At 38.8% G+C, this 25,122-nt stretch overlaps 1 protein-coding gene and 1 long non-coding RNA gene across 6 annotated transcripts in view; one reads left to right on the top strand and one right to left on the bottom strand.

The window, feature by feature from the left end:
- Positions 1 to 1,796, bottom strand: part of PITPNB (phosphatidylinositol transfer protein beta) — a 61,925-nt gene extending 60,129 nt beyond the window's left edge. For both annotated transcript variants that reach the window (XM_067700383.1, XM_067700382.1), the window contains exon 1: positions 1,674 to 1,796. In XM_067700383.1, coding sequence (XP_067556484.1) covers positions 1,674 to 1,693 — 20 coding nt within the window. In that variant the 5' untranslated portion in view covers positions 1,694 to 1,796. The remainder of the gene's footprint in view (positions 1 to 1,673) is intronic.
- Positions 1,797 to 1,893: 97 nt separating this feature from the next.
- The window catches only part of LOC137203699 (uncharacterized), a 57,086-nt gene continuing 33,857 nt past the window's right edge, over positions 1,894 to 25,122 (top strand). For all 4 annotated transcript variants that reach the window (XR_010933248.1, XR_010933246.1, XR_010933247.1 and 1 more), the window contains exon 1: positions 1,894 to 2,027. This is a non-coding gene — a long non-coding RNA (uncharacterized lncRNA). The remainder of the gene's footprint in view (positions 2,028 to 25,122) is intronic.

The raw sequence follows: 25,122 nt of genomic DNA, 5'->3' as shown, positions 1-25,122 counted from the left end.
CATGATACATTGTACAAACGACTTGGAAGAAAAATTTTTATAAATCCAAAGTTCAATACTATAAATAAGCTTTAACTGAAAATGTGTCTTTTCTCAGGATCCCTGTCACTGAATAAAGTTATAATTTTTCATTAATTTATTTAACAAATATTTATTGAACACTTACTATGTGCTGGAGACTATTCTATGAGCTGAGGATGTGAGAGTGAGCAAAACAGACAGATTCGTGGAGTTTACATGCAGTGAGAGAACACATCTAGTAAAATAAAAAAAATAATCATTGTGCTGCATGTTAGTGGTGATAACTGCTATGGAGAACAATAAAGCAGGGAAGGCAAACACCAAATGGGGGGGGGAGGTGCAATTAGATCTTCAGAGAGGGATTCCCTAAGGTGATATTTAAGCAAAGACCTGAAAGGAGGTGAGTTAGTGAGATGAGGGAAGAGCTCTTCATGCAGAGGGAACAGCAAGCAGAAAGGCCCCGAAGTGAACTTTTCCTGCAGTAGTGGAGGAACAGCAAGAAAACTTGTGAGCTTGGAAGGGACAAGGGAAGGGACGTAACTGAAATCACAGCACAAAACAGTGTTAAGACCTCCTAGGCTATAGTAAAGGCATTGGCTTTTATTCTCAGTGAGATAAGGAGTCTGAAGGATTTTAAGCAAAGAAGCGACAGGAGTGACTTTTTAAAAGAAGTTTGAGAACTAACACTAAAAATAAGCTGTCCGGAGTTAGCTAAATTAAGCCAAGAATTTTAAGAGTTTAAAATCAAAAGAGCATTTGAAAAACCCAAGAACGGGCCACACTCGAAATCCTTAGTTGCCCAAGGGATGCTGAGAACACGAACCAGCTGTGACAGCTGAACATTCCCTACCAACCAGATTTCCTGTGATATTCACAATCCCTGCCGGTAGGAAATGCCATAACTTTTCAACAAAACCACTTCGCCGGTCTGATGCACCTGGAAACCCTTTTATCTGACCAACCACATGTTAACGCCTCATCTAAACCCCGGGAAGTACACGGAGCCCAGAGTGTCACCCCATCTTAAAGATGTAGAAACTGAGACTCAGAGCAGAAAGATGGCTCTCCCGTGAAGGGAGAGCTTCACTGCCCAGTGAAGAGCATGTTTTCCGGACTCCCGACTCCAGCATGAACTTCAGGGCACCTACGTCCCACCTCCAGCCCCGACACCAGGGCTACCTTTACCTGGCAAGCCCACCTCCCGCGAGTTACAGACAGGCTCCACCCCGGACGAAAACCCACAGACCCATCGCGTCTCCCCCACCCTTGGGCTTCGGCTGGGTCCCACCCGAGAGCCTGGGGATGGGCCCAGGTTCAGACTAGGGTGAGGGGGTTAGGGAGAGAAGGCGGGTCCCAGCGGAAACTCCCGGCCGCGCCTTCCTGAGCCACGCGCTGCAGCTGAGACCCTGCCGCCTCCGCCCCTGGGTGGGGAGAGGGCAGCACTGTTACCACGACAACGCCAGGGGGGGCTGGGGGCGCGCCGCGGAGGGGCCTAGAGCGGGCCGGGGGCGCGGGCCGGGGGAGGGGGTGCGCGCAGGGAGCGGCCGGCCCGAGGCTCGCTCCTTCTTAGGAATATTCCGCCACTTCTCAATCAATGATTCTCCCACCACAGCCGTCCCGGAACCTCGCTCACGCCCACCGATCCTACTCACAATTCTTTAATCAGCACCATCTTCCCGGAACCCCTTCACAGCTGCCGCCACTACCTCTACCACCGCCGCCACCGCCGCTACCGCCTCTCACGGCGCCTGCGCGGCCCCGCCCCCTGCCTCCCGGGCCGCTGCGGCGCCTGCGCGTCCACACCCTTCCGCCACGATCCGTCACGTCAGCGCGCGAGAGGAGCTGCTCGGCCCCGCCCCAGTTCCGCGCCCCGCCCTGGGCGCGCGAGGTTTCTACTGCGGCTGTGCGGCTCAGCGCGCGCTAAGCGCGCGGTCGGTTGTCTCGCGTCGGCGATTCCGACCTTCAGTCAAGTTGTCTCGAGGTGGCTGTGCAGCCTACGCTCTCTGGTGAGTTTTCCAGTCGGTTCCCTCGAAGTCGTTTTCTGGTGACCAGAGCTAAACTTTCTCTCACTGCTCTTGAGAAGGAGGCCCGCCTTCTTCACAGACCCCTCACTTCAGAAGTCCGTGTTAAAGACTCGAGACGGGTCGGAGAGGGGTTGGACGGGTGGGCGGCTCGCGCGCCGGTTCCACGAGCCCAGAACCAAGCCGCGTACAGCTGTGGCTGCACGAGTTCCCAACGCCCACACCCCCTGCCCCCGAATCCAGAATCCCGCCGTGGCTGTGACCCGACCGCAGGGGCGTCCGACCCTCCCGACCAGCCCCCCGGGGGGAAAGGGGGTGCGCGCCCTTAGGTCCCGGAAAGGGGGCCTGTTGTGGGGAGACGCTAGCGGGTCCCAGTGAAGGCCCCACACGACTCGGGCGCCAGCCTGAAAGCCAGGAGGTGGCCTTAGGAGGAGTTGTAGCACAGGGTCACTCGCTTGCTCTGTGCTAGTCTCAGGTCTAGGCCCTGGGATACACCTGGAAGCAAAATAGACACTGTCCGTGCCCTCACTTGGAAACAGATAAGAGAGAATTTGGCGTAGTGGTAAGTGCTCTTCCATGAGTACGGTAACAGGGTAGAGGCGAAGGCAGAGCAATCAAGGGAAGGACTCTCCGGAGGCCACGGTTGAGCCTGATGTTAGCCCAGCCTGTGAAGATGGGGGAGGCATCCCAATTAGAGGAAAATAGACCGGGAGGCTGAAATACGCTTAGAGTAGTAGTTGAGGAGCAGGTGGAGGCCAGGTGTGGCTAGGACGTCTTAAGTGTGTGGGGCAGGGGGGGAATAAGCAGGGACTAAGCAACTAGGCCATAGTAAAGAGTTTGCGTTGTATGCTAAGAACCATGAGAAGTTGTTGAAAGGTTATTAAAGGAATTTTAAAAATCATTAAAAGACTTCTACATAAATTTATATGGAATACACCCAGGGGAGTTAGGGCTGCCTCCAGAAAAAGTAATAGTAGTGAAATATTTGCCTAAAGCTGGAAACTTCTCCTAAGGCAGTCGCTGGGATCCACTGAGTTTCTTTGATGTGTGAAGCACTATGCTAGTTATTGTGATGGTCATTGTTTTATTTTATATTTATATATAATTGTTTTATTTTATATTTATATATTATTGTTATAATATTGTTATTATTCAAGGAAACACATGCTCTTACTTTCAGGGAGCTTAGAAACTAGGAGCAGCTTCTGTTGATTGGGAATCTGTTGTATGCCTTCTGTCAGTATGCTTACTGACTTTTTTCTAGATAAAAGTAGATAAAAAGTTGAGGCATGTAGACAATATTTAGGACAAATAATTGTTCTCAGTTATGGGAAGAAGGAGGTTATGGTCAAAACATAGAAGATACTTAAAGGTAAGAATAGACAATCTACAGATTTGAATACTATACCAATGAATATGAGCACTGGTAGATTTTTTTTAAGGTCCAAGGAGGTAATATTAGTTAAGTAGTCATTTTAGTAGTTTCTCCCCAGATGTTATGCAGGCTGAAGATATAAATAGCTTTAAAAACGTGAATAAAGTTGTGGTTGATGTGCTTAATTAGTCATTAAGAAAAATTAGAACGTTGCAGAACATTTCTGTAACTTAATGAAGTCTTCCCACAAGTGTTCACTAATTCCATTCTCTGCATAGTACAGGTGCTGCTCATAGTAACACTCATGTTTGTAAAGTAAATGAAGAGACAGTGTGCTGGGTGGAGCATAAGTCTGAACTAGTGTACAGCATGGACATTGTCTCCATTCCCCATGTAAAGATGCATAGTAAAACAGTCAATTGAAAACCACAAGATACAGACTTCCTCGGTGGTGCAGTGGTTAAGAATCCGCCTGCCGATGCAAGGGACAGGGGTTCGAGCACTGGTCCAGGAAGATCCCACATGCCGCGGAGCAGCTAAGCCCGAGCACCGCAGCTACTGAGCCTGTGCTCTAGAGCCCACGAGCCACAACTACTGAAGCGCACGCCTAGAGCATGTGCTCCACAACAAGAGAAGCCACTGCAATGTGAAGCCCAGGCACTGCAGCGAAGAGTAGCCTCCACTCGCCGCAACTAGAGAAAGCCCATGCGCAGCAACAAAGACCCGGTGCAGCCCAAAATAAATAAATTAATTTAAAAAAAAAAAGATAAATTAGCCAGTTTAGGTGTATGTATTTGTGGGCAACAAAAGATACTAATTCAGAATTAACTAGGTTGATAGAAAATATGAAATCTGTATACCTAAATACCTGTACATCTGCTTAAGAGATAAGGCAGAATGAGGGAATATTGAAGAAGACTAGAGAGTAGGAAAGACGAACCATCACCCCAAAATGACAAAGAAGGAAATATAAAGCAAAAGATTATGACACATGAAAAAAAATAAGCTAATGGATTGTGTGGCATTTTCTTGTTTTAAAACTAAAGATGTTGAATCTTACGCATTTTTGCAAATATGGACATACGATGGGATATAACTTATTAGTAATTGTTTCCGGATGTGGAAAAGATCCACCCTCTTTTTTAAGCCTGATACCTGTTGTCCCTTGTTCTAACTTTCATCCTTCAGCAAAGGTAACCTTTACACACAAGATGTCTAATTGAATTTAATTCTACAAGCCTCATAGAACCACCAGTCTCATTACTTCTCGTATACAATTTGGAACAGAGCTCGTTACAGTAAGTATGATGGTAGATTTTACTGAGGCAAACCATTGAACACAAGCAATGTTTGGAACATTTATGCACTAGTTGATAAAGTACAACTCTGGTCAAAGAAATTTGGATGGTCCTTCAAATACTATAAGTGAATATGGCCTGTTTTTTCCCCCCTAAGGAGACGTTCTTAACCTGGATCCAAAGGCCTTTTTGTGTGTGTTCCCAGGGAATTTGTGAACCACTGAAATTATATACATAATTTCATATCTATGCACATTTTTCTAGGGGAGATGTCTATAGCTTTTATTTGCCTTGCTTACTCTGCAGTTTGCCATCCTGTTTTCTTTATCTTCTCCCCATTCCAGAAATATCTTGATTGAGATACTTTGATGAAAACCAGAAATATTAACAAGAATGCATTAATATTGTCAAACATTAGGGCATAGGTCATAATATTGTACTGCTGTGGGAGAGACAGGATTGGACCTTGCAGTGGAAAGCCCTTGGCCTGAATCCTGGCTCTGCCACTAGCTGGCTCTGTACCTAAAGAGCTACTAATATCTACAACATAGATTTGTTGTGAGGAATAAAAGTATGAAGTGTCTCTTACACATTACCTGATATGTATTAGGTGTTCGGTGAATGGGTGTCATTTTAAAACTTACAGCTTTCAGAGAGCAGAACTGTAATTTAAATTAAGATATAATTAAGTTCCTCCCCTCTCCATCCCTAGGGGTAACTAATGTATGAATAGGAATGTATATATTGATATATGTACATACATTCATATATGTATTGATATATGGCTGTAATTTACTCTTTCACCTGCAGTGTATAGTGTAGATTTCTGTTCTTCTCTATTGCACCAACATTTGGTATTGTCACAGTTTTTCGTTTTTACCACTTAATTGGTTTAAAAATGCTGTCTCACTCACTTTGTATTTTTCTACAGGGAGAGGATCTTTTCATGTTTACTGGCCATGTTCTTAATCTTTGCTCATTTTCCTGTTGGTTTTGATTTTTCTTTTTGATTTGTAGAAGATATATACTATAGTCACTTTGGACTCGAAATTTCATGTTGATTATGTGCACTTTATATATTTTCTTTCCATATGTGGATTGTTGTGTCACTTTGTTTACAGCAAGATTTCTCAACCTCTGCAGTATTGACATTTTGGGTCAGATAATTCTTGGTTGTGAAGATTGTTGTGTACATTGTAGAATGTTCAGCAGCATCCCTGACCTCTATCCACTAGATGCCAGTAGCACCACTCCAGTCATGATGATCCAAAATGTCTCCAGACATTGCCCATTGTCCCTGGGAGCAAAATTGCCCCTGGTTGAGAACCACTGGTTTATAGTGACTCTTGTGCAGAGTTATTTATCTTTAAGAAAACTTTATTCCACTAACATTTTTTGGGTTTATATTATACGGCAAGTCCTAAGTATTTCATATGACCTAATGCTAACCTTAGCCCATTTACTAATCACAGCACATAGAAAATAGGTACTATTATTATCCCTGTTTTACAAAGGAGAAATCTTGCTTATGTCTTCTAATGTAGAGGAGATGTTAATCAACTTTACTGAGCTATAATTTACAGACAATAAAATGTATCCATTTTAAGTGTACAGCTTGAAGTGTTTTGTCAAATATTTATACTTCCGGTGATCCTTACCAAAAACAAGATATGTGACATTTCCATTGTTCTGAAAGGTTTCCTTAGGGACTTCCCTGGTGGTCCAGTGGTAAAGAATCCGCCATCCAATGCAGGGGACTTGGGTTTGATCCCTGGTCAGGGAAGTAAGATCCCACATGCCGTGGGGCAACTAAGCCCGCACGCCACAACTACTGAGCTCGCGTGCCTCAACTAGAGAGAGAAAACCTGCACACCACAACTAGAGAGAAGCTCATGCACTACAATGAAGAGCCTGTGGGCCGTAACAAAAGATCCTGTGTGCCAAAACTAAGACCCGACGCAGCAAAAAATTAAAAATTAAGATAAAATAAAAGGTTTCCTTGTGCCCCTTTCCATTCGGTTCCCCCGCACTCCCAGCCCCAGGCATGCGCATAACTGCTTTCCATGACTCTAAATTAGACTTGCCTTTTCTAGAGTTTCATATCATTGAATGATATACAATTGACCCTTGAACAATGCAAGTTTGATCTGCGCGGGGCCATTTATACACAGATTTCTTTCAATAGTAAATATGGTATGATCCTGATTGGTTGAATACACAGATGCGGAAATTCAGATATGCCAACTGTGGGACTTGAGCAGCCTCAGATTTTGTTATTCGCAGCCAGTCCTGGAACCAGTTCCCCGTGGTTACTGAGAAATGACTGTACCATGTCCTTTTTTGTTTCTGGCTTCTTACACTCAGCGTGTTTTTGAGATTCATTAATGTTGTGTGTAGTTCAGTCCTTTTTGTTGGTGAGTGATTCTCCTTTGTATGGATATATCAGATTTTGTTTATCCGTTTACTTGGTGATAGACTTTTGAGTTCTTCCCAGCATTTGGCCAGTATAAGTAAAGCTACTATGAATGTTTGTGTGGAAGTCTTTCTGTAGATATGTTTTCATTTCTCTTGGGAAAATTTCTGTTGAATTATGAGGGAAGTAGACATTTAACTCTAGGAGAAACTGCCAAGTAGATTTCCAAAGTGGTTGTGCCATTTTACATTCCCACCAGCAATGTATGAGAGTCCAGTTGCTTCACATCCCCTTCAAAACATTTTAGCCATTCTAGTGGATATGTTGTAATATCTCACTGCAGTTTAATTTGCATTCTCCTGAAGACTAATGATGTTAAGCACTTTTTCATTTGCTTATTGGTCATTTGTGCATCATTTGTGAAGTGTCTGTTCAAATCTTTTGACCGTTTTAAAATTGGTTTTCTTTTTAATGAGTCATAACAGTTCTTTATATATTCTAGATATAAGTTCTTTCTCAGAGGTATCTGTTGTGAATATTCTCTCTCAGCAGCTTACCTTTTCACTTTCTTGATGGTATATTTCAAATATCAGAAGTTTTAAATTCTAGGAAGTCTAAGTTATTTTTTCTTTTATGATTCATGCTTTTTGTGTCCTACCTAAGAAATCTCTGCCTACCTCAAAGTCACAAAAATCTTATTTTATAATGTTTTCTTCTAGAAGTTTTAAAGTTTTACCTTTTACATTTAGGTCTGCATTCTATTTCAAATAAGTTTCTTTTCCTCTTTTTTTTTAATTGTAAAATATACATAATTTATCATCTTAACCATCTTTAATTTTTAATTTCATAATGTTGTGAATCCATCTTCATAGCTCCTTTCACCTTGTAAAACTGAAACTCTCTGCCCATTAAACAATAACTCTCCATTCCCCCTCTCCCCAGCCCGTGGCAACCACCATTCTACTTTCTGTCTATATGATTTTGACTGCTGTAAATATTATATAAGTGGACTCTTTAAGTCTTATCTTTTTGTAACTGGCTTCTTATTTCACTTAGCATAATATCCTGAAGGTTCATATTGTAGCATGTGTCAGAATTTTCTTCCGTTTTAAGGCTGAATGATATTCCATTATATGTACGTACACGTTTTCCTTATTCATTCATTGATGGACATGTGGGTTGCTTTCACCTTTTGGCTATTGAGAATACAGGCATACCTCTGAGATAATGCAGGTTTGGTTCCCAGCCACTGCAGTATAAAGCGAATATCACAATAAATCAAGCCAAATGAATTTTTTGGTTTCCCAGTGGATTTAAAAGTTATACACTATACTATGGTCTATTAAGTGTACAATAACATTATGCCTAAAAACATGTACACACCTTAATTTAAAAATACTTTATTGATAAAAAATGCTAACCATCACCTGAACCTTGAGTTTTAATCTTTTTGCTGGTGGAGGGTCTTGCCTCGATGTTGACGGCTGCTGACTGATGAGGGTGCTGAAGGGTTGCTGAAGGCTGGGCTGGCAGTGGCGATTTCTTAAAATAAAACGACAGTGAAGTTTGGTGCAACAATTGACTCTTCCTTTCACAAATGATTTGTCTGTAGCAGGCAATGCTGTTTGGTAGCATTTTACCCACGTTAGAACTTCTTTTAAAATTGCAGTCATCGTCTCAAACCCTGCTGCTGCTTTATCAACTAAGTTCACACTAAATCCTTTGCTGTCATTTCAATAATCTTCATAGCATCTTTGCCAGGTGTAGATTCTGGCTCAAGAAACCACTTTCTTTGCTCATCCATAAGAAGCAGCTCCTCATTCATTAAAGTTGTGTCATGAGATTGCAGCAATTCAGTCACATCTTCAGGCTCCACTTCTATTTCTCTTGCTATTTCTACCACATCTGTAATTACTTCCTCCAGTGAAGTCTTGAACCCCTCAAAAATCATCCATGAAGTTTAGAATCAACTTCTTCCAAACCCCTGTTAATACTGATATATTGACCTCTTCCTCCGAATCACAAATATTCGTAGTGGCATCTAGAATGCTGAATCTTTTCCAGAGGTTTTCAGTTGACTTTGCCCAGATCTATCAGAAGAATCACTATCTATGGCAGGTATAGCCTTAAGAAATGTATTTCTTAGATAGTAAGACTTGAAAATTGAAATGACTCCTTGATCCATGGGCTGCAGAGTGGATGTTGTGTTAGCAGGCATGATCGCAACGTTAATCTCATTGTATATCTCCATCAGAGCTCCTGGGTGACCAGGTGCATTGTCAATGTCAGTAATATTTTGAAAGGAATCTTTTTCTGAGCAGTAGGTCTCAGTAAACCATGTTGTAACATGTGCTGTCATCCAGACTTTGTTGCTCAGTTTATAGAGCACAGGCAGAGTTGATTTAGCATAATTTTTAAGGGTCCTAGGATTTATGGAAGGATAAATGAGCATTGCCTTCAACGTCAAGTCACCAGTCGTGTTAGCCCATAACAAGGGAGTCAGCCTGTCTTTTGAAGCTTTAAAGTCAGGCATTGACTTCTGCTCTCAAGCTATGAAAGTCCTAGAGGTGATAAAGATATTCTAAAGTTTTAAAGTTTCACATTTTACATTTGAGGCTTTAATCTACCCGGGCTTAGTTTTTGTGTATGGTGTGAGGTGTTGAGATCCTGTTCCCCCCCGCCACATGGATAACAAATAATCTTAGAATCATTTATTGAAAGAAATGTTTGTTATTGTTGAAGTGGATGTTTGATTTTCCCCATTTCGTACTTTATAGCAGAATGTGGCTTAACAAGGTAGCCAGTAGTATCATGAGATTCAGATAGTACTTTACAAAGAGGGGCAAATGATACTTAAAACAGTAGTTTGAGAAGTTTTTATTTTTATTTCTGCACAACTGTGCTGGGTTGAATAACTTCCATAATCCTGTGAATTTTTGGTTCTGTCAGGTGAGGCAGTGACCCTGCTGTATTTAAAGACCGTATAATTTTTGTTGTGTGCAAACATCTTTTAAAAGCTATTTGATGATCACCTGCATATATGCACGTGTGTTACCTTCCCCTCTGGATCACTTCTGTTAATGCCAGCATGTTACCATGGAAAGAATATTGGCTTTGGAGCCAGAAAAACTCTGGCTCACCATTTATGGTATCTGAATCCTATTTGTGATACAGTAATAATATATGATTTAAAGCATTTCATAAGATTAAGTTGAAGTTTTTTTTAAAGCATACATAATAGGCACTGTACAAAGACTGGTTTTCTGCTCATTTTCCTAGGTTCCATATCTGAAGAGATGTTAACTACTCCCACTTCCTCTACCTTCTAACTAGGATTTTCTTTGTCAAGTTTTCACATCTTTTTTCTTTTTTTTTCTCACGTGGTTAACAATCTTAGCATCATTTACTGAAAGAAGTATTTGTGATTGTTGAAATGGATGTTTGATTTCCCCCATTTCACACTTTATAGCAGAATGTGGCTTAACAAGATAACTAGTAGTATCATGAGATTCAGATAGTACTTTACAAAGAGGGGCAAATGATACTTAAAACAGTAGATTGAGAAGTTCTTTATTTTTTTCTTTCAGGTGAATTGATACTCATATGTAATGTCCTTCTAGCAGTGCTTTTACCTTTTATCTGATATTCATTTAGCTATACCAAGTTACTTTGGGTTAGTACTCTCCTGGGATATCGTTTTGTCTTTTTAAACTTGTTTATTATTACAAAAGCAATTATATCATATGCAAAGTTGGAAGCATGTAATGAATTCCTGTGTGTCCATCACCTGTCTTCAACAATTATCAATTTGGCGTTCCTGTTTCATCTACTCTCCCTCCCCAGTTTATTTCTTTGGAGGGAATTTTTTTTTTTTGCGGTATGCAGGCCTCTCACTGTTGTGGCCTCTCCCATTGCGGAGCACAGGCTCTGGACGCGCAGGCTCAGCGGCCACGGCTCACGGGCCCAGCCGCTCCGCGGCACGTGGGATGTTCCCGGACCGGGGCACGAACCCGTGTCCCCTGCATCGGCAGGCGGACCCTCAACCACTGCGCCACCAAGGAAGCCCCCCTTTTCTCCATTTTGTTCGTCTATTTTTGGGGAACTTACATGCTTTTGTCTATTTCAGTTATTATTCTAGCTTTTATAACATACATGTAAAGTATAAAAATAAGCAGTATTTTTACTCTCATTAATAATACAAGGAGTTTAGAATAGTCTAACTTTGAATACAAGTTTGAACAATACACTGGATTTTATATTGGTCCCATTCTGTTTTTCTCTTACAAATCAAACATTTTTTTGTACCATTTTATACAATCAGTATTTTATTTAGATTTGCCCATATTTTAATCAGTATATCTGCTCATCATTCCCTTTCACATCTCAGCCCTTCCATCTTAGATAATTTTACTTTTGCCTGAAATTTGTCTTCTAAAATTTACCTTAATAAGGGTCTATCAGTGGCAAATGATATTTTCTTTGTCTGAAAATGTCTATATTTTGTCTTCATTCGTAAAAAACACTTTGATAGAGAATTCTTGGCTGAGATATGTTTTTTCTTGGCATATTTGAGATACTGTTGCCCTGTCTTCTAGCTTTCATTGTTGAAGTAAAGAAATTAGTCATCTAATTCCTGGTCCTTTGTAGGTGATACATCTTTCCTTTCTAGCTTTTTAAGAAAAGGTTTATTGAAATATAACATACATACAGAAAAGTGAAAAAATCATAAATATATTGCTTGGTGGATTTTCAATAATAAAAACACTCACAAAACCACACGCAGAAATATAAAGATAGCATTACCAAAACCACAGAGGTCTCCCTTTGTAGCCCGTTCCAGTATTTACTATCTAAAAATGATCACTGTCTCACCTTATATCATGATAGGTTAGTTTTTTCTTATTTTGAACTTTTACATAAATGGAATAATAGGCTTTCTTTTGTGTCTGGCTGCTTTTGCTCAGCACTATGTGAAATTCTTCCACAACAGTTTGGTTCATTCTCATAGAATATTCCATGTTACTGTTACTAGTCATTTGAGCTGTTTCCAGTTGTTGACTGTTATGAATAGTGACACTAATCTTTTAGTGACATTTATACTAACTTCTATTGTCTATATACTTAGATGTGAAATTGCTTGTAGTAGGAAACTGCCTAATAGTTTTCAAAAGTGGTTATGTCATTTTATGCTCCCACCAGAAATATATAAAGGTTCTGATTGTGCCATAAACTCATCAGCTTTGGTGTTCTCAATCTTGTGGCTTTAATTTGAATTTCTTTGATGACTAATGTGCTTCTTGGCCATTTATATATCTTCATTTGTGAAATATCTGTTCAAATCTTTTACCCAGTTTTTAATTGAGATGTAATTGACATATAACATTAAATTAGTTTTGGGTGTAAAATAATGACTCGATATATGTATATATTGCAAAATGATCACCACAATAAGTCTAGCTAACATCCATCACCGTAGTTACAAATTTTTTTCTTGTGATGAGAACTTTTAAGATTTACTCTCTTAGCAACTTCCAAATATGCAATATAGTATTATCAACTATGGTCCCCATGCTGTACATTATATCCCCAGGACTTATTTATTTTATAACTGGAAGTTTGTACCTTTTGACCCCCTTCACCCATCTTGTGCAACCCTAACACCCCCTACCCCCCAACCCCTGCCTCTGGCGATCACCAAACTCTTCTCTGTATTTATGAGCTCTGTTTGTTTGTTTATTTAAGATTCTACATATAAGTGAGATTATGCTGTATTTGGCTTTCTCTGACTTATTTTACTTAGCATAATGCCCTCAAGGTCCATCCATGTTGTCCCACGTGGCCAGATTTCTTTTTATGGCTGAATGTTATTCCATTTTTAAAAATTTAAATATGTGTATGGCATTTTCTTTATCCATTCATCCATTGATGGACACTTAGGTTGCTTCCGTGTCTTGGCTGTTAGTCTAAACAATGCTGCAGTGAACATGCGGGTGTATATATCTTTTCAAATTAGTGTTTTCATTTTCTTCAGACAAGTACCCAGAAGTGGAATGGCTGGATGATATGGTAATTCTATTTTTAATTTTTTGAGGGACTTCTATACTGTTTTCTACAGCGGCTGCACCAATTTATATTCCCATCAACAGTGCACAAGAGTTCCCTTTTCTTCACATCCTTGCCAACACTTGTTATTTCTTGTCTTTTTGATGGCAGCCATTCTAACAGGTGTGAGGTGATCTCTCATTGTGCTTTTGATTTGCATTTCCCTGATGACTAGTGATATTGAGCACCTTTTCATGGTATGTTGGCCATCTGTATATCTTCTTTGGAAAAATGTCTATTCAGATCCTCTGCCCATTTTTTAACTGGATTGCTTATGTTTTTTTGCTGTTGAGTTACATGAGTTCTTCATATATTTTGGATATTAACCCCTTATCAGATGTATGATTTGCAAATATTTTCTCCCATTTAGTACATTGCCTTTTCAATTTGTTCATGGTTTCCATTGCTGTGCAGAAGCTATTAAGTTTGATGTAGTCCCCCTTGTTTATTTTTGTTCTTGATGCCTTTGCTTTTGGTGTCAAATCCAAAAAAAATCATTGCCAAGACTCATGTCAAGGAGCTTACTGCCTGTGTTTTTCTTCCAGGAGTTTTAAGGTTTCAGGTCTTATGTTCAAGTTTTAATCCATTATTTTACCCATTTTTTAAATGGGATTATTTTTGTCTTGAATTGAGAGTTGTTTTTTAAAAATATATCCTGGATATGGGTTCTTTGATATATGGATAATTTACTTAATGTATTGTTTACTAAATGGTGGGGTCTTTTTAAGGAGCAAAATTTTAAGTTTTAAATTCAGTTTATCAGTTTTTAAATGTTAGAGTTCATGCTTTTAGAGTCCTATCTTAAGTCTTTTCCTACCCCAAAGTTGCAAAGATTTTTCTCTTACATTTTCTTCTTAGAAGGTTTGGTCTTCCATCCTTTTCAAATAAATTTTTGTCTGTGGTGTGAAGTAACGGTTGAGTAAGAGTTTACATTCATCATTTTTTTTTTTTTTTTTTCGATACGTGGGCTTGTCACTGTTGTGGCCTCTCCCGTTGCGGAGCACAGGCTCCGGATGCGCAGGCTCAGCGGCCATGGCTCACGGGCCCAGCCACTCCGCGGCATGTGGGATCTTCCCGGACCGGGGCACGAACCCGTGTCCCCTGCATCGGCAGGCAGACTCTCAACCACTGTGCCACCAGGGAAACCCCACACTTTAATTTTTTAATGGTATGTCTTTTCTTTGATTTACATTCTGCATATTTGTGTCTTTTATTTAAAGTGTATCCCTCACAGACAGCATCTAGCTGAGTCTTTTTTATCCATTTTGACAACCTCTGCCTTTTGGAATGTTTAATCCACTAAAAATTAATGTAATTTTTGATATCGTTGTTTATTTCCTTTATTTTTTGTTCTTCTGTTTCTGCTTTTTAACTATTCCCCTTTGTATTTTTAAAAGTGGTTACTCTAGGAATTAAAATATATAAACTTTTTTTTATAATTTACTTAGAGTTAAAATTTATGTACCACAGCATATAAAATATAAGAATCAGCCAGATAGGTTCATTTAATCCATTTCTTTGTAAAGGTCTGTTTCCATCTGGTATCCTTTACCTTCTGCCTAATGACTTCCTTTAGCATTTCTTATAATGCAGATCTGCTGACAATGAATTTTCTTAGTTTTCTTTTATCTAAAATTCTCTATTTCACCTTAACTGTTTTTTTTGGTTGCCTTGGGTCTTTGCTGCGCGCGGACTTTCTCTAGTTGTGGCGAGTGGGGGCTGCTCTTCATTGCGGTGCACGGGCTTCTCATTACGATGGCTTTTCTTTGTTGCGGAGCAGGGTCTCTAGGTGCATGGGCTCAGTAGTTGTGGCTTACGGTAGTTGCTTCACGGCATGTGGGATCTTCCCGGACCAGCGCTTGAACCCATGTCCCCTGCATTGGCAGGCGGATTCTTAACCACTGCGCCACCAGGGAAGTCCCTCACCTTGAGATATTTTTACTGGATATAGAATTCTGGATTTATTATTTTTTATTCTTTTGGAACTTTAAAGATGTTGATCCATTGTTTCTTCTGGGCTTTATTGTTTCTGATGAGAAGTAAGCAGACATTTTGAATCATTCATTATTCCTTGCATGTAATGTGTTTTTTTCGTTTGGCTGCTTCAAGATTATTCTCGTTAATTTTGATTCTCATCATTTTGATTATGGCTGTGCCTAGGCATATTTTTCTTTGTGTTTGTTGGGGTTTGCTGAGCTTGCAAGTTTATATCTTGCATATTTAGTCAGTTTTTGGCCATTATTCATTCCTTCAGGTATTTTTTCTTTTGTATTTTCTCTCCTTCTAGGAATCCAGTTACATACATGTTATACTTTTTCATGTTGTCCCGTAGGTCCGTGAGGCTCTGGGTTTTTTAAAATATTTTTTCTCTCTAAATATTGTCTGATCTCTGTTGATGTCTCTTCAAGTTTCATATATCCTCCTGTTATCTTCATCTGCTGTTAGCTCATCCAGTGAAGTTTTCTGTTCAGATATTGTAATTTTCAAATCTAAAATGTCTAATTTATTCCTTTTATATAGTTTCTACTCTGCTGAGTTTTTTTTTTTTTTTTTCCTTTGCGGTATGCGGGCCCCTCACTGCTGCGGCCCCTCCCATCGCCGAGCACAGGCTCCGGACACGCAGGCCCAGCAGCCACGGCCCACGGGCCCAGCCGCTCCGCCGCACGCGGAACCCCCCCCCCCCCGCCCCACGGACCAGGGCACGAACTCGCGCCCCCTGCATCGGCAGGCAGACCCCCAACCACTGCGCCACCAGGGAAGCCCCTCTGCTGAGTTTTTATCTTTCCATTCCTTACAAGCATATTCCCCTTGATGTCCTTGAACATAGCTGTCATAGCTGCTTTAAATTCCTTGTATGTAAAGTTCAACGTATGGGGTCCTCTCAGGGTCAGTCTCCATTGAATGTCTCTGAATATGGTTCACATTTTCCTGTTTCTGTTTATGTGGAGTACATTTGGATTGCATCCTAGACATTGTGAATGATATATTGTAACGACTTTGGATTCTGTTATGTTCCTAAGAGTACTGATTTTTTCTTTTTAAAAAACCAGACCATTAGGTTGGCTGAACTGAAACTGGAAACTCATCTCCTCCACAGTGGGCAGCAGGTGAAATTTTTCTTTAGTTCTTTTAACCTTTTAGGGCCACTTGGAGTCTGCTTTTCATATATGTGCTTCAGGGATTAGCTAGAGATTTGGGCACTGTTTATAAACACTTTGGGGATACTTATTTTTTGCTCCCTCCTTTGTAGCATTTTCCTCCTTAGGAAACGGCATTTTCCATTTGCCCTGAAATCTTTCCTCTGAGACAAGAAAGTAAGACTGTCAAGTTTTTTATCTGAGCCTCTTGGCATGACATGGATTGGGTCCTGCCCAGCTAGAAAATGGAAAGCTCAACCTCCACTACAGAATCTTTCTGCTTCTGATTGCTCTCCAGTGCTTTTAGGGAGTTGTTGGTGTTTTGTTTTGTTTCTGTCCAGATCTTATAGTTGTTATATGTAGAATTATTATTCCAATAAGAGTTACTTAGTCATGATTAGAAGCAAAATCTCTGGGCTCTTTGTAATGCATGAGCTTTATAGATGCTCATGTGAGGAGAGCAGTAGGCCTTCATGAGTACCTATTTTAAGAGATGAGTTACATGACAGGCAGACATAACATTAGCCGTGACTTTACTCCAGAGTTTGGCTGTTAGATTTGGCAGTAGTAACTGAACCAGGAACCCTTTATTAGAGTTAGTTAGATCAGGTTGTTAGGTCAGGTCAAAGTATTCCTCCAAACTGTATGTATTGAGAGCACTGCAAACTTATAGGGCAAGTAGTTTCAACAAGCGTCCAATTTCATATTCATATAGAGTGCAGTAAGGCAAAAGCCCATTTCATCTGGTCAGTAACTGTTAAATCACTCTGATAAACAGCTTCAGTCCTTATAAATGATCCAAAAATAATATATAATATAGAATTGTGATGGATTGGAGTGTGCCCAAGGAAAAGAAAATTACCTACAATATTAGTAAGTTCAAGAAACATAACCATCTGTGGCTTGATGGAGGGGGAGTGTAACATAAAGATGTATGATGCCATTTGTAAAACTAATTTCTCTTTCCATTTAACCTCTTGTTGCCTAAGAAAATGCAGCTAGTAATTAAGATACCATTTTGGTCTTGCTTGTAAATGCTGTTGCCTTCATTAAATTTCACACTTGTGAAAAGGAGCTATTAAGAGACAGCCTAAGGTAACACTTTTTGAATAACTAACTTTGTTAAAAATACTTTCCCAGATTTCTTAACAATAAAATGTAATTGCATTTTCTGTTTTCACTCATGTGGAATCTTCTCAGATGTTATCTGTTAGAGATAAGACTTGGTGATAGAGGGAATATTCTGTTAAGCCCAAGTAGTACAGTGACTTTGGAGTTCTCCTTTCCTTGCCATTTGTAATAAATAAAGTTTTCTGTTTTCTCTAATTTTTCTTACAATTCACTTCTCATAAGGTTTAGCTGGTGTCAGGGGAGAGATTCCAGAATATATACTATTTTGAAAGTGTCAAATTTTAAAAAATTTGTTATTGAATTAAAGTGGTTAGGAAGCAATCAGTAAATAATCATTGAGTCTGTATTGAAGTACTAGAGTACCTTGATAGCACACCTATAAAGTTCAAAACAAAACAGGGTGGGGGGAAGAAGAAAAGAAAGGAAAAAAATCTATATAGTCTTTTTATTGTTGATAGTAATACAATCATGGACAATGGAAACATGTTCTACCTTATAAAAATGGGTACATAGTAAAGTTGTTGCTGTCGTGTATATGAACAGTGAACTTCGTGTATGACATGTCTTTGTTTCACGTGTTATGATTTTTTCCATTGGAATTCTAAGTCTTCACTTCTGTTACTGGTCTATCATGAGTATAGTTTAATAGATGAAAATGTTTTTAGATTAAACGGTAGTATAACCCTCAAGCATTCCTGTATCAGGTTACCTGAAGACAGATCTTAATTCAGATGTCTTTATTAGCATCTCTGTCATATAGGCGAAACAGAGAGTGCTTCTTTCTCTCCACTCATTTTAAGTACATTTCATGTTTTTAAAAAGTGACCATAGTAACATGCTCACTTCTGAAGTTCAAACAGATACTGATATGAGCATTCTCCTCTGTTTGCATTAATTTTAACCTAAAAAGACCATCTTGAAGAAAAGATGTCTAGTTTTATCTTTTAGGTTTATTTTGTCCTTTACTTCTTTCTAGGATTATCAATAGAATGTGCTGTTAGTGTGGATGAATTTTGTGATGTGAATACTTGCTACAGAGAACAAGACCAAGACTCTAAACCTACTTTGAACTCAAATGTAACATGCTTTTGAATCCAACAATTTTTGATCTAGTTTGAAATCAAATTACTACGTTGTACAGTTGAAAGTGTTTTCTTCAGGTTAATACACAAAAATCTGTAACCTTTATGTATGTACAGTAACCACCTAGAAGATACACTGGAATAGAAATTCTCATTTTCAGTAGCAACAAAAAGAAACACTTAAGAATGAAGTTAATGCAAAGGTTTAAAAGCTATATGAAGATAACTTTAAGATAGTCCTAACATATACAAATGTGGACTTGAACAAATTGAAAGATATTCTGTATTATTGAAAAGGATGTTTCAGTATCACAAAGTTGTCACTTTCTCCCCATGTTAAAAAATAAACACAATTCCAATAAAAAACTCAAGTTGTTTTCGTCAGGACACAGAAAGATTAATTATAAAATCTATATGGAAAAATAAACAAACAGGCATAGTCAGGAAATCCCTGAAAGAGAAGAGCAATAAGTTGCGTGTAGCTAGCCCCACCAAATATTGAAACATACTATAACTATAAAGCCTCTAAAATTAGAAGACAGTGGTGTGGTAATACCATAGACAAATCAATGGAACAGGATAGAAACTCCAAACTAAACTTTCATACTTAAGGAGATTTGGTGTATGGATATCACCATCTCAAATCACTATGGAAAAGATGAACTTTTTAATAAGTAGTGTTGCGATCATTGGATAGCACTTTGGAAAAAAATAATATTGGATCTAAACCTCATACTGCACACCAAAATACATTCAGGTGGGTCAGAGATAAAACAGTTGACCCTTGAACAGCATTGGTTTGAATTGCAGTTGGTTGAATCCATAGATGGGGAACTGCCAATAGGGAAGGCCATTTGTAAAGTTACATGCAGGTTTTCGACTGCAGAGAGGGTCGGCACCCTTAACCCCGTCCTCACTGCCCCCCACCCCCCGCGCCATGTTCAAGGGTCAACTGTAATGTAAGAAATGAAACCATACAAGAGCTAGAAGAAAAAAATGGATGAATTCCTTTATAACTTGGTAGTGTCAAAAGCCTTTCAAACTCTGACTTGATGACTACATAAAAATAGCATTTGCATACCAAAAATACTATCAAATCAATGGCAAACTGAGAAATAGTATTTGCAGACTCTGTCACAAGGGGCTAATCTCAATATACTAGGAACTCTCAAAAAATGAGAGATCAGAAACCCAATACAACACTAGGCAGAAACTTGAACATTCCAGTTCATAGGAAAGAATGTCTGATGGCATTTGAACATATTTAAAGATGCTCAAACCCACTCATAATAAGTGAAGTTCAAATTAAAATCACTACGATGTGATACAGTGAAGTACTACTCAGCAATAAAAAGGAACAAACTGTTGATACCAAAATTATGCTATGTGAAAGATGCCAGACACAGAGGCTTCATACAGTGATTTCATTTATATGACATTCTGGAAAAGGCAAAACTGTAGGGACAGAAATGAGATATGTAGTGGTCAGGGGGGTAGGGGTGGTGGAATGGGACATGAGGGAACAGTTCAGAGTGATGAAAATGTCTTATACTTTGGCTGTAGTGTTACACGAATATATGTTCATCAAAACTCATCAGACTGTAACCCAAAAAAGGTGGGTGTTATTTTGTGTAAGTTATACCTGAATTTAAAAACAATCAAATAAAAAACACACTATGGTATCATTTCTTACCAGTTTATTAAAAAAATCTAAAAGTTTTACGGTTGGAGATGCTGTGGAGAAACATTCTCATGCCTAGCTGGTGGTAGTGCAAAATGGTACCACCTTTATGTAGGGGAGTTGGTAACATCTAACAAAATCACATGTGCATTTATCCATTGGCCTGGCGGTTCCATTTCCAGGAGTCTACTTTCTTGCTGCATAGGTCCTATCTCATCAAACGATAAGAGACTGCTGTTGTTAGTTGCTTGTGTATGCTATGGAGATTTTATTTAATGCATATATATGCAAGTAGACATTAACATTTTCCCCCTTTCACACAGATTTCTGCCTCATTTACACACTGTTCCATACTTTATTTTCTTCACTTAAGATATCTCAGAGATCTTTATATATTAGTACATAAAGGGGAGCCTATTTGTAGGGTTTGGGAGTTTTGTTTTCAAAAAAGTATTAACAGCTTCAGAATATATTCCATTGGGTATGTAATTTATTATGTAACTACTCTTCTTCTGATGGGCATTAAGGTGTCTTTTTTTTTTTTTTTTTTTTTGCAGTACCCAGGCCTCTCACTGTTGTGGCCTCTCCCGTTGCGGAGCACAGGCTCCGGACGCGCAGGCTCAGCGGCCATGGCTCACGGGCCCAGCCGCGCCGCGGCATGTGGGATCTTCCCGGACCGGGGCACGAACCCGTGTCCCCTGCATTGGCAGGCGGATTCTCAACCACTGCGCCACCAGGGAAGCCTCCGAGGTGTCTTTTTTTTTTTTTAATACTGTCTTGATATTACAATGCTGCAAGGCAAAACCATTTCACATGTTTGCAATATATTTGTAGGATAAATTCCAAGAATTAGAATTGCTAGGTAAAATGAAAGGTACATGTTTAATTTTGAAGAGTATTAACAAATTGCCATCAGTAGGGATCATACCAATTTTCACTGTTACCGCTGATGTATGAGAATGACTATTTCCCCTCAGCCATGCCAGCAGAGTTTGCTCCCAAGTCTTTGGATTTATCGTATTTTAGTTTTACCCTTTGGTTGGTTTTCTATTAAGTTGCCAACCTTATACATTAGAGAGATTAAATCTTTTGTGATATGAGTTACAGATATTTTCCCCACTTTGTCAGTTGTGCTTTGACTTTGCTTTTGGTGGGCTTTTTTTTTTACATATATAGAAGTTTCTTATTTTTATGACGTTAAATTTCTTTCATAGTTTGTGGATTTTTTATTTTTTTTGAGGCCACATGCTTTTTTTATTTTTTAAGGAGGGGAAATTGGGTAATTAAATTTATTTCTAGTTTGATTTATTTTTTCCTTTTGGTTTTATTGAGTTATAATTGACATACAGTACTGTATAACTTTACAGCATAATGACTTACATATATTGTAAAGTGATGACCACAGTAAGTTTAGCTAACTTCCATCATCTTGTATAGATACCAAAAATAGAAGAAAAAAAATTTTTTTTCTTGTAATGCAAACTTTTAGGATCTTCTCTTTTAGTAACTTGCAAATACATCATATGGCAATGTTAATTATATCATCATGTAATACTTTACATCCCCAGTAGTTAGTTATCTTATAACTGGAAGTTTGTACCTTTTGACCACCTTCATCCAGTACCCCTACCGCTACTCCTACCCTTCACTTCTGGTAACCACAAATCTGATCTCTTTTTCTATGGGTTTGGCTTTTTTGTTCTGGGTTTTTGGGAGTTTGTTTTGTTTTTTAGGTTCTATACATAAGTGAGATCATACAGTGTTTGTCTTTCTCTGACTTGTTTCACTTAGCTTAATGCCCTTGAGGTCCATCCATGTTGTCAAAATTGGCAGGATTTCCCTATTTTTATGGCTGAAAAATAATTCATTGTATATGTCTGTACCACATTTTCTTTATCCATTCATCTGTAGATGGAGATGCTTAGTTTGTTTCCATGTCTTGGCTATTGTAAATAATGCTGCAGTAAACATGGAGGTGCAGACATCTCTTCAACATAGTGATTTCATTTCCTTTGGATATATACCCAGAAGTGGAATTGCTGGATCATGTGGCAGTTCTAGTTTTAATTTTTTGAGGAATCTCTATACTGTTTTCCGTAGTGGCTGCACCAATTTACATTCCCACCAGCAGTACACAAGGGTTCCTTTTTCCTATATTCTCACCAGGACTTGTTATCTCTCATCTTTTTGATGATAGTCGTTCTAACAGCTGTGAAACCTCATTGTGGTTTTGACTTGTATTTCCCTAATGATTAGTGATGTTGAGCACCTTTTCATATACCTGTTGGACATTTGAACATCATCTTTGGGAAAATGTCTATTCAAGTCCTTTGCCCCTGGGGATTCCCTGGCGGTCCAGTGGTTAGGACTAACTGCCAGGGCCTGGGTTCGATCCCTGGTCAGGGAACTAAGATCCCACAAGCCATGCAGCATGGCCAGAAAAATCATTTGCCCATTTAAAAAATCAGATTATTTGTTTTTCTGTTATTAAGTTGTATAAATTCTTTATATATTTTGGATATTAACCCCTTATCAGATACATGGTTTGCAAATATTTTCTCCCATTCCGTAGGTTGTCTTCATTTTGTTCATCATTTCTTTTGCTGTGCAGAAGCTTTTTAGTCCCACGTATTTATTTTTTATTTTGTTCCTTGTGCTTTAGGTATCATATCTAAAATATTGTTGCTCAGACGCACATCAAGGAGCTTTTTTCCTATGATTTCTTCTAGGAGTTTTATGGTTTCAGGTCTCACATTTAATTAAGTCTTTCATCCATTTTGAATTATTTTTGTGAGTGGTGTCAGATAGGGGTTTAGTTTCATTCTTTTACATGTAAATGTCCATTTTTCCCAGCCCTATTTAGTGAAGAGACACTCTTTTCTCCATTGAGTTGTCTTGGCTCCCTTGTCTAATGTTAGCTGGCTGTATATGCATGGGTTTCTTTCTAGTCTCTCGATTCTGCTCCACTGGTCTATATGTCTGTTTTTATGTCAGTAGTGTACCGTTTTGACTACTATAGCTTTATAACATAGCTTAAAATCAGGAATTGTGATGCCTCCTGCTTTTTTCTTCTTTCTCAGGATTGCTTTGGCTCTTTGGGGGTCTTTTGTGGTTTCATATAGATTTTAGGATTGCTTTTTCTACTTTAAAAAATGCCATTGCAATCTTGATAGTGATTGGATTGAATCTAGACAGCTTTGGGTAGTATGGACATTTAAGAATATTAATTCTTCCAATCCATGAACACAGGATATCTTTCCATTTATTTTTGTCAGTTTGTGGATTTTGAGTTCAGTTAAAAAGGCCCTTCTCAGTCTAAAGTTATTAAATAACTTTACATTTTACTATTTGATTCATATGGAATATATTCTGGTGTATAGTGTTCTTGTTTTTTTAAATAGTGAGTTATATTAACAGTTTATTGAACAACCTATTTTCCTCCTAGTGATTTGAGATATCACCTTTACCACGTATTCGCTTTTCAAGTATTAGTCTATTTCTGTTCTTTCTATTTTGCTTCATTGGCCTTCCTGTTACATGCTAGAACCACACTTCTTGAGGCTTTTACTATTTTATATGGCTTGTCCTGTTATTCACTTATTTGTTTTTTAAAAAATTATATATATATATATATATACACACACACACATTTTTCCCCCCTCAGAGTTTTACTACCTTTTATATTTCCAAATGAACTTTAAAGTCATCCTATCTAGTTGAACAGCAACAGAGCTCTCCAAAACAAAACTCAGTACTAACCAAAAGCTTATTTTTTTTTTTTTTTTTTTTTTTGCGGTACGCGGGCCTCTCACCACCGCGGCCTCTCCCGTTGCGGAGCACAGGCTCCAGACGCGCAGGCCCAGCAGCCATGGCCCACGGGCCCAGCCGCTCCGCGGCACGCGGGATCCCCCCGGACCGGGGCACGAACCCGCGCCCCCTGCATCGGCAGGCGGACTCCCAACCACTGCGCCACCAGGGAAGCCCCAGAAGCTTATTTTTTTAGATATATTTTCTTCCTAAACAACACATAGCATACCATACACTTTGAATACTGGAATTTTTGGCTTTACATTTGAAGGATTAAAATACTCAAAATAACATTAAATAAAGCAGCAGTAGCTATAATAAATTGCTACTGTATCATAGTAGTGTCTCACAGCATCTATAAAAGCATTCACAATTATATTCACTAAGTTGCTTTTAGCAATTAGCAATGTCTCCCTCCTTGAGTATAACTGTTTACTTCTCTGAGTAGCCTGCATGTGTTCTCATGAAGCAAAGTTTCTTGTCATAAACATCCTTAAGTATTGGCTTGATGCTATGATAACAACTTTTAATCTCCTATTCCTATTGTGTTCCTCTATCCCTTATCATACCACTTACTTAGATCAAACTGCGTCCATTAAAACACAGTTTATAGGTATTTTGAAAATCCAAAAGAGTCAACTCAAAAAAACACAGAAACATAGCCAGATATAAGCAAAATTTTTAAAACTTAGTAGTTTTTTCTGTATGTTATATCAGAACTAACAGTTTAGAAACTATAATGGGAGAAAGACCTCATTTGCAGTAGCAACAGAACTATAAACTATCTAAGATTAATAAGTTTAACAAGAAATATGCAGAGATCTATTTGAAGAAAATTGTAAAATTTTAATAAAGAAAATGAAAAACATTTGAATAGATGGAAAAACATACTTGAATGGGAAAACAGTATTGTAACACTTTCCTAAATAATATTTATACTTAATGCAATTCCAACAAAAATGACAACAGAATCATTTGGAAGTTGAAGAGTTTATTTTAAGAATAAAACAGGATTTTTTACTTTAATAAGTTTATTTTAAAGTTCATCTAGAAG

Source organism: Pseudorca crassidens, chromosome 12, assembly GCF_039906515.1.
Source record: "Pseudorca crassidens isolate mPseCra1 chromosome 12, mPseCra1.hap1, whole genome shotgun sequence".
In the NCBI taxonomy this organism is placed as follows: Eukaryota; Metazoa; Chordata; class Mammalia; order Artiodactyla; family Delphinidae; genus Pseudorca; species Pseudorca crassidens.
The sequence above is the reverse complement of the archived record's forward strand: the minus strand, read 5'-3'. Positions and strand labels throughout refer to the sequence as shown.